This window comes from Mesoplodon mirus (assembly GCF_964341445.2).
Source record: "Mesoplodon mirus genome assembly, chromosome: 16".
Lineage (NCBI taxonomy): Eukaryota > Metazoa > Chordata > Mammalia > Artiodactyla > Ziphiidae > Mesoplodon > Mesoplodon mirus.
In genome coordinates, this window is record NC_138992.1 from 29,365,925 (window position 1) to 29,376,741 (window position 10,817).

General features: G+C 41.2%; 1 protein-coding gene across 1 annotated transcript; it reads left to right on the forward strand.

Moving 5' to 3' along the window:
* Nucleotides 1-2,029: 2,029 nt before the first annotated feature.
* On the forward strand, nucleotides 2,030-10,612 carry ABRA (actin binding Rho activating protein; the record flags this gene model as incomplete). Its single annotated transcript, XM_082601198.1, has 2 exons — nucleotides 2,030-2,721; nucleotides 10,120-10,612. The coding sequence occupies exons 1-2, from the start codon at nucleotides 2,045-2,047 to the stop codon at nucleotides 10,610-10,612; spliced, it is 1,170 nt and encodes a 389-aa protein (XP_082457324.1). The 5' UTR covers nucleotides 2,030-2,044.
* Nucleotides 10,613-10,817: the final 205 nt, after the last annotated feature.

Consider the following 10,817-nt stretch of genomic DNA (forward strand, 5'->3'; position numbering starts at 1 on the left):
AACTCTTAAGAATCTAGATTGAGGTTGAGAAAGAAGATATTTCTTATAAGATGCACAGTAGGTAGCATCCAGACCTTTCTTTAGGGAAGGAATGCCCAAAGCAGACACGAGGAGGAAAAGTTCACACTCTCTCCTGAAGAAGCATGAGTGAAGGACCACAGTTGCCGTGGAAGCAAAATCTCAGAAGGAATGACCACATTCTTTTAGTAGCTGCCTGTTTTTTGCCAAGACTATCTGCTGATAGCCCTAAGCCCCAGGCAGCTGACTGCAATGCCTGTTAATATGTGAAAGACTAGTAACATTTTGCTGTTTCCATTCTCTCCCTGTAAGAATTGAATGTGGAACAGGTGTGGGCAGGGAAGCAGAAAAGTCCCTTGGAGAGTTATAAATTAGCCTGGTCCTGGGTTGAGTTCATGGGCATCTCTGAGGAACCCCATTCCTTCCCAAGGCATTCCAAGTAGATGAAGGGAATCTAACAGGAACCAAACAGTCTGCAGTGTGTCTACATTCTAAGAAAGAATGCCAGAAATTTCAGACTCAGATTGAAATCTTTGTCATAGTTTTCTTTTCTTGTGATCCAATTTCCTCTTAAGCAAGAGGGATTTTGTCTCTGCATTGTCGGACCACAGTTAAAATTATCAGATGCTGTTGAACTCTAAAAACACATCTGACAGATTTCTAGATAGAGTAGTAAATCGTCTCCCCAGTTGTGTTAATCCTGGGAGGTAAATGACCTACAGGATGGAAAACTGACATCAACGTATTTTTTTAAATAAATTTGTCTCACAATCAGAAGTAATTAAAGTTCTTACCTTTTTTATGCTCTTAGACAGCAGTTTTCAATCAGTGTGATTAACTGCATGTCAAGATTGGAGGAATACAGTTTAAAAACCTATAGAACTGTTGGATGAAGAAAAAATTCTATTTGTCTTACTTTAAGAAATTACTCAGTGTTGAGCCCTGAGCATTTTTACCTGGTTTAGGACACTTAATAGATGGTTCTTTTCCTGTCCAAGTGACCTATCTATCCAGTCCTTTTTTAAAAACTATATTTCAGTCTTTGTTCTGAGAATTGAAAAAATGGTTTTTCTTCATGAACTTGAAGTTCTGCTAAGGAAGGTTGTGTTATTAAAAACAAAAGTTCGGGTAGGGGTTGCTTCTGATAGCATTCACTTATTCTGTCTTTAAATAGTCTGCTTTAACAAAATATTTGAAAAGATTTGTTGTAATCACCTCTGAAATTCAGTGTGTGTAGGTCTCAATTTAAAGATTAAAAAAAAATAATTGGACCAGAATTTTGACTATCGTCTTGTGTATTAATAGGATTTGTCTATAAAATAATTCAAACGTGGGACTAAAACACCAGGCCCTTGTCTCCCCCCTTATCTGGGCCTCAGTTTTCTCATCTGGTAAATGGAGGTTGGATGAGGCGACTTCTAAACTCTGTATCGAATAGAGTTGAAGACAAAAGAAAAAGGCAACTTAGGACCTTTGATGAGTAGAGTGAAAAGAGGCACATGCCTTACATCAGACATCTGGGTTTGAGTCTGATATTATTCGTTATAGGAAGTTATGTCATTGTATTCAGCTATAAAATGGGGACTAAGAGCTATATTGAAAGCTGTTGAGGTTTCAATGGAAACAAGCCTAGAATGTTCCCAGCACAACTTGTGCGTGTACTTTATGCTCCTATAAATGGTAAGACCATATTTTAAGGTCAGGAAAAACCTAAGGCTGAGCACATGATAGGACCTAGTAATTTCCACTCTGGCACTTGGAGAAGAAAGGGCGTGATCCTATCACTGTCCTTTACCAACAGAGATGTCCCTCTGCTCTGATGAAACTGGAGCTGTCAGGGTTTAAAAAAAGCACACCATCACAGGGAAGGCACTGCATCTTGGCAAGAAGTGCTTAACATAGCTTCCACCGTCACCAAATTCTCTTCTCACCCCACATCCCACTTCTATTTAAATCCCAAGCCCTCCACCGGCCCACACTCATTTTAGCCAGTGCCCAGGCTGGCAGCAGAGAAGAGAAAGGTAGCATGGCTCCGGGGGAAAAGGAAAGGGAGGAGGGGCCAGCCAAGAGTGCCATCCGGAAGGTACGCACAGCCACCCTGGTTATCAGCTTGGCCCGAGGTTGGCAGCAGTGGGCCAATGAGAACAGCATCAGGCAGGCCCAGGAGCCCACAGGCTGGATGCCAGGAGGGACCCAGAACCCATCCCAAGCTTCTGGACCAGTGATCCACTCCACCACCCACCGGAAAGCTCAGAGTGCCCCAAAGTCTTCCTCCCCAAAGCCAGAGGGACATGGAGATGGACCAAGCTCAGAGGAAGCCACCGAGGTGTCTCAGATCAAAAGGAAAGAGGTGACCAAAACAGTTGTCAGCAAGGCTTACGAGAGAGGAGGGGATGTGGGCCACCTCAGCCACAGATTCGAGAAGGATGGGGACACGCCTGAAGCTGGGCAGCCAGAGAGTGAAATGGACAGAATCCTCTGCGACCATGGCTCCCCGACGAGGAGGAGAAAATGTGCCAGCCTGGTATCTGAGCTGACCGAAGGCTGGAAAGAGATGGGACAGGTGGAACAGGAAGGGCCTAAGCGCAGGAGCAGCAGCGTAGACACAGAGGACAGCGGCTACGGAGGGGAGATGGAGGGGAGGCTGGAGCAGGATGGAGAGCAGGTGGCCGCTGCCAGAATCAAACGCCCTTTGCCCTTCCAGTAAGTAAATGCATCTCCCAACTCCTTATCCCGCTCTTGAGCCCCAGGCAGCTGGGGGAATCCGAGAGAGCAGGGAAGGACTACCAAAGTCAGAGTAAGAATCTCACAGATCGGGCAGGCAGCAAGGTCGGGGAAAGGCACGCCCCTGGGCTCAGAGGGCAGTACCAAGCTCAGTCATGGACCTTTGGGCCAGGGGCCTGCACTATTTGGTTTCTCCTTTCTGTTTTGAACACTCCAGATTTAGCCACAACAAAGATGAAGCCACCGGAGAGGGGTATCTGCTTTGGGTAAATTTTTTAAGTCAATTCTATAATGAGTAACAAATTGGCTTATTTTTCTGCAGAGACAAGTATTTGCTGGTAGACTGAGTGGAGAAACCTTTCCCTTGTCCAAAATCAGTCTACAATATTTTCAAGAGACACATCTACCCAAATAATGCCCCTGGAACACAGATTTCTGTGAGGCTGTATACAGGTAGGAAGCTGCTGTCTAACGTGAAAGCAGGCTCTGAAGTCAGACAGACCCAAGTTCAAATTCCAGCTCTGCCCTGACTATAGTTAACAATACTGTATTATGCACTTGAAAGTTGCTAAGAGAATATCTCTTAAATGCTCTCACCACAAAAAAAAAAAAAAACCCTGCTTATTCTTCTAAACCCATTTCCTCCTTTGTAAAACAATGGCAACAGTAACCTTTTGGAATAAATTCTGTTGTACTGGGGCGAGATGAGAACTTAGCACAGTGCCTGCACATAAGCTCACTGTATGCAAGTTATTACTGCTCGTATAGATTTTATTATTTAGCATTTTTTTCAAACTTTCAGAAAACTTTGTTCTGCTTATAAACAAAGACAGAAATGCTATTAAAGCTAGGTAATTAAAATATCACAATCCGAAAACAATTAAATGCACGCACACACACACACACACACTGACTCAAACTGATACTTTTGTCTGACAAGAAACGCATGTTTTGTTTCAAGACAGTAACTGCCTCCACATAACAGAAAGTCAGGATTTCTCACTCAACAACCACAGGATATCAGAATGCAGGAAAAGTCTCAGATGTGGCGAATGTTTATAAACTGACTCCTTCTGGGAATGGTTAGATGTGTAGGTGTGTTTTTCAACTTTTATGAAATAGAAAGAACAAAACTGGTTACCTTATTTGACAAAAAGCTGTCACAGTTTGTGACTTTAACGATGTTTTGAAAGAATTAACACTATTATATTGAAAGCTTTCAAGAAAAATGAAATGGCAAACTAAGATAATCATAATTCCGCGTGCATTTAGCGTGTGCTATGGGTATTTTACGTGCTTTGTCCTTAGAACTCTCACAGTGAGGTAGGTAATATCCGATTTTAGGGATGAGAGCACTGAAGCTCAGAGGGAAATTTCACTCAGCAAGTTAGTGACCTCAGATGTGTATGCCTGTCTCCAAATGTAATGCTTTGAAACCAGACATGATGCTACTTCTTATGCAGCACCTTGAGGATGCATTCAGAGATCTAGATTTGTGCTCTACTTACATTCACATAGGAATTCATAATCAGAAATCACTATTCTACCAGACCATATGGAACCATAGTCTAAGTTTTGGCCTTGTGAATTTGGGGCGGGGTGTGTGTGCTACAAAAGGAAACAATAGAACAGAATAAACCCAGTGGAATAAAGACTAAGGGTGGCACAATGACGATCTTCCTGTCAGCATGTTTTGAATTGGCCAGAAGTAGGGAGGTGACAGCTGGGACCAATCTCCAACGCATGTACTCTTCTTTGGCACTTGTCTAAGTATTTATTCATTTAATCCTCAAAACATTCTCATGGGGTAGGCACAGTCATTAGCCTCATTGGATAGATGGGAACATGAGACAAAGAAGTATTAGGGAATTTGTATAAGATTGTACAGCCCATGGGGTTTGAACCCAGGCACTCTGGATCCAGAGCCCCACCCTCTTGACCACTACTCTAAACTGTCTCACCTGGAAGTGAGAACTTGCATACCGGACCCTTCTGTTGGTTCCCCCAAACAGACATGTACCTGGACACCTTCTTAGTGTGATAGAGAGATACCTTTGAATGAGAGACAGATTTGAATCATGGTCACTCTGGCAAATGCTAAGTTTCTCTGTACTCATCTGAAAAAAATAGATGTGATAATCCAGAGTTATTTTGGTATTAATTATGTAAAGCAACAGACCCAGGAAAGCTACTTAATAAGTTGTACTCATTATAATGCAAGGGGCCAGCCCTGGTGATCCTAACACTACGAGATGCTAGGAGATTGGCTCTCAGGGTTTGGGGAGGAGAATGGGAATGAAATCCCTTCCTTCCTTCTTTGGCTCCTTTCCCTTGGTCTTAGAATACGTAGGGTACCAGAATGTTGTACACAGCAACAGCAGCTCTGAATGTTAGCAGTAATCCTAGCTATGCTCAGGAAGCTTCAGCAGAAGCCCAATGGGACTTTTTACCTGATGGGACTCTCACGTACTGCTTGAGAAATGAATGTGGCATTATTGAGGAAGCCTATGTGAAAGGGGGTTTTGTTCATTTATTTTTAATTCTAAGCACCATTCTTTCCCCATATCCACTAACAGGGAGAAAATTATGTGTCACGAATATTTAAGTAGAAAAAAAGTTGTCTTGGTGGTTAAGATGTTCTATGGATAACAGAGACAAGTCAGGTTTGGTAGAAAGTAGAAATATTCTTCACCAGTAGAGTTTTACTACCTGGGGCTTTACTATGAAAATGATTTCTATTTTATGCTGTATTTTAAAAATATTCAGTCTTTTAATTGTATAGCTATGTGACTTGTTTGGTCCAGCTCCTTTAGACAAAGGAAATTTTATCTCCCACACAGTAATGATGCAATATTGAAATGACAATCACTCACCCATCCTCTCCTCCAAGTTCTGTTTGGCAAAAATACTAATGGTTGAGCGTTTTATAGAAAAGGGAACTGAGCGCAGAGATGTATACAAGCCACAGAGCTAGTAAGTGATGACACTGGGAAGGCTGATGCCAGAGCTTGCATTCTTAACCACTGTGTTAGACTGATTCTCTGAGGACAGAACGGACTCAAGAAATCACATGGAGATCAAAGCATCAGCTTAATTAGTGGAATCCCAATAACTCCCAAACTGTAGTGTTTTGGTACAACTATATTGAAGATATTTGCTAGAAATGAAGGGGAAAGTATGGCTTTCTAATATTTGCCCCCAATTCTCGAGCTTGGAACCCTTTCCATGGACTCTGAGGACAGCTGCCAAACTGCAAGGAGAAGCACAGGCTTGGCTCCCAAACCTGGCTGATAACAGAAAGGAGAGCACAGGTTTGAATTCAGTCACCCTGCTTCTGATAAGTGTGACCCCGCAGATATCAATCTCCCATTAACCAAATTGGCTATACTTCCTGTGGTGAAGGGCAAGCAAACCAGTGGACAGAGGAGCAGATTCTCTCCAGAACTTCCCTGAGAAGTTGGAAAGGGTGGCAGAAGTTCTTCAGTTTACTGACAGAGAAGTGTTCTAGCCTAAGATATGGATGTGGTGCCAGTCTTTGAATATCGCTTTGCTTCTATAAATGTATATGAGAGTGTCTTTCTAAAGCTCAATCTAAACTATTATTCACATTTGTACTTGAAATTTAGAAAAACAGGACAAGCTGATATATTAAGTCTTACGTTCATTGATCAGGAGGATACTCAGGGTATAAGACTTTCTAATCCTGATTTAAACCTGAAACTTCCATACTTTTAAAAAACTGGAAATACTAAGAGAATATAGAACGTTTATAAGATAGAGAAAATTAAATACTCATTAAGATATATTTTCTTCTAGTACTTCTTTAAAACAACCTTGTCTATTTTCTAATTCTTGCTAATAGGATCAATTCTTTTGCTTTCCTTTTCTCTTATTACTGGGAATTACAGTTTGGCCATATAACAAATGGAAATTAAGATTTAGTAGGTGCTTTTTTACATGTTTCTCTTCTTCACAGAGTTATTACCTCACCAACCCCAACCCTTATCCCAAATGACATAGAGTGTCAACACTCAGGGAATTTAAGTTCCTAATTAAAATTAGAAGAAAAAATACTACATCAATGAATGAGAGACCCATATAAACATACAGTTTAAACAAATTACCTCTGGATGATAATTTGAATATTTTTCTGCTTCTTGTAAATTTTAAAATCAATACAGTTGACGCAAAACAACATGGGTTTGAACTGTGTGGGTCCATTTATAAGAGGATTTTTCAAATAAATGTTTGCAACAGTATTACACAATCCATGGTTGGTTGAATCTATGGAGGTGGAACCATGGATACAGTATAAGAGTAGAGTTATACTCGGATTTTCAAGTGCTTGAAAGATCAGAACTCCTTCCCCACCATTGTTCCCTTGAACAACCCGATGAGGATCCTGTAGTATTTACTAAAAAAAAAAAAAAAAAAAATCCATGTATAAGTGGACCTGTGCAGTTCAAGCCTGTGTTGTTCAAGGGTCAACTGTAATACCAGCATGAAAGAGAATTTTGGAAAAGAAAAAAAAAATCAACTGTCATCTAGATACCAATATAATTATTTTCAATTGTGCACATGCTCTTGATTTCTTCAGCCTGGTGTATACACATTTTACATGGTTAGAATTGTACCATATATACTCAAATTTGGTTTACTCTGATGATTTTCATGAATGTCTTTTAGTGGTTATTCGTCATTCTTTTTTCATTATTGAGTATTCAACTAGTACCTAAGAGTGTCTGGCACACAGTAGTTGTCATAAATACTTTAATAGAGGATGGAAGGAATGTCAAAGTGCCCAGAAGCTCCTTAAAGGGAGGATGTATTATACTATAGGACAGAACCACAGGTGGTGCTCAGGAGACAAAAGGTATGAGTTAATAAATCATGCTATTCTTTTCTCTTTCTTCTGAGATGTTCCAAGTCGCTTTTCCAGCAAGATGTTCCAAGTCGCTTCTCCAGCAAGATGTTCCAGCCTCAAATGAGGCTGAGCTTTGGGTTTTGCCAGGATGACCCTGGGCTTGTTATTGAAGACTATGTCTGCCATGGATTGCCATCATTCCAAGGGCACTAGGTGTTTCCTCTCCTTTGATCATGAGATCAAGCAGCCCATAATCTATGCAGCTGAACAGGGTCAGTCTATTGAGATGCAGATGAAGACGAGGACCAGCAGGGTTGAGAGAAATGCATTCCACTTCAGGGCTGTAGCTCCAAGCACTTTTCCACACATGTATGATTTTTTTAAGTTGTGATAATTGTGTAAACAGTTTTTGTATGCTGCTTTTTACCAATTAACTTTGTCATATACTTTTGTCCGTGTCGTTACAAAGAATAGCACTGTTATATTCAGCAATGTACTCGTAGTTTGAACTCTCCTGCAGTAGTGAAACAATGCAGCAAGTGTAGGACACAAACCACGGGAATTAGTGAAAGGTCGCCATCTACTGGATGTCCTTCCTCTTCGAAGAAAACAATGCTGATGCAAGTATGCTTGCCTCTCTATCCAGTGTTAGTCTCCTGCATCTGAATGACCAGACTGCAGGAAGTGAGTTTGGATAGTGAGGAAGACTCACATCTGACCCGTTCCTGGGTTTTGAACAGCAAATGGTGAGAGTTCAGATAGCAGGGGCTACTGAGTTCGGGCATGCCGTTGCCATAAGCAAATTCAATCCTGCTCTACACCTCCCACTTCCAATGCTTTCACACATGAAGCCACTCGGAGCTGGGGAGAAGGATGGTGAGTCACTTGTACGGATGAGGAATACAAATTTCTGACTTTTAGGTAGTCCAAGAGTTCATGCTTTACTCATGAAGGCAAAAAAAGTCTAGGAGATTGGCGATATGGAAATGACAGGAAAGGCTGTTAAAGACAAATTTTGCCATTTTAAAATTAGATCTGCATCCTCATGACATTATTGGTCTACACTTTCCAATGCTGGCTTTTGTTTTGTTTTAATAAGAAATGCATTCCAAACTGCAAGGGCAGACACACACATTTGAGACACAGCTCATCCACATATTAGATACTGTCCTGGCAGGCTGAGTGGCACCATCGGAGAGGGAAGAGCACTGACTCTGCCTAAGACAGTTTGGGTTTGAATCCTGCCTCTTCTGCTGGGTTAGGGCAGCATTTCACAGAAGTTATACACAGGCTCTGGAGCCGGCTTAACTTTGGTGCAAGTCCCAGCTCCATCACTTAACAGCTTTGTGACTTTAAGCCAAGTTACTTAACCCCTCTGGCCTCAGTTTCCTCATCTGTGAGGTGAGATTAACAGTACCTATCTCATGAAATGGTTGTGGAAATATTAGTAGAAAGTGTTTAGAAGAATGCCAGCACACTGTGTTCAATACATATTACTATTGCTAGCTGGTGTCTCCTATATATACAGCTTGATTTTTCAAAATTTGTGGCACATCGTAGATACTAGTATAGATATGCTTCATTAAAGATCCATATATAGGGACTTCCCTGGCGGTCCAGTGCTTAAGACTCTGCACTTCCACTGCAGGGGGCACGGGTTCCATCCCAAGTTGGGGAAAGAAGATCTGTATGTTGTGCAGTGCAGCCAAAAAAAAAAATCCATATATAAAAATCTATACATGAGTGAATATTAGAGTATGTGTGCTGATATAAGGCTTATTTTGGGCAAATAACTGTTTCTTGATGTCCTATGTAAAGTGGATTCTCTTAATACACTCATTCGAGTCCAGTTCTAAATGTTACTAATATGCAACTTTAAGATACACATATTTGGGGCTTCCCTGGTGGTGCAGTGGTTGAGAATCTGCCTGCTAATGCAGGTGACACGGGTTCGAGCCCTGGTCTGGGAGGATCCCACGTCACGGAGCAACTAGGCCCGTGAGCCACAACTACTGAGCCTGTGATCTGCAACAAGAGAGGCTGCGATAGTGAGAGGCCCGCGCACCGCGATGAAGAGCGGCCCCTGCTTATCACAACTAGAGAAAGCCCTCACACAGAAACGAAGACCCAACACAGCAAAAATAAATAATTAATAAACTCTTACCCCCAACATCTTCTTTAAAAAAAAAAAAGATACACATATTTGCATTATATTTGTGTAAGGAAGCTTTTTTCTTGAAATAGTTTAATATGATTATTTTACGGAGCTTAAAACATTACTGTTATTTAGAGAGAAAATAATCTAGGAGAGACCTTAAACTAAGAACAATGGTGGCCTTGTATATGACTTTTCTTCTTTCTTCTTATTTTTTTGAATTGTTCGTATTTCTTTGATAATGAAACAATTATAGAGTTACATTAAGATGCATATGTACAAGAAGTACAAACAGAAAGCAACACTTGGGTGTTAAAATATCAATATTTTGATTCTTCATCCTCTCTCTCTCTTTTAGGGCAAATAGATTCACAGAGAAACTCAACTGCAAAGTCCAGCAAAAATACAGCCAAGTGGGCAACCTGAAAGAAAGATGGCAACACTGGGCTGATGAACACAGACAATCTCAGAAGCTCAATCCTTTCAGTGAAGAGTTTGATTATGAGTTGGCCATGTCCACCTGCCTGCACAAAGGAGATGAAGGCTACGGCCGTCCCAAGGAAGGAACCAAAACTGCCGAAAGGGCCAAGAGAGCCGAGGAGCACATCTACAGAGAAATCATGGACATGTGCTTCATCATCCGAACGATGGCTCACCACAGACGGGACGGCAAGATCCAGGTTACTTTTGGAGATCTCTTTGACAGATACGTTCGTATTTCAGATAAAGTTGTGGGCATTCTCATGCGTGCCAGGAAGCGTGGACTGGTTGACTTCGAAGGAGAGATGTTATGGCAAGGCCGAGATGACCACGTTGTGATTACTCTACTGAGTGAACCTTCAACTGCATGAGCCAAACTTGACCCACTCTTGTCTTAATGCTAAATGCGGATGTAGTGAAAAGTAAAATGCAAACTGCTCTGTAATAAGTTGGTAAATATTAAACAATTTTTACATGATTGACTCTTTTGGCACTCTATTTAAGCACACACAAAGCATTTCAGAAAGCACATCGAGGACTATTTGTATACAATAGTATAAATATTTGAAATTCCAT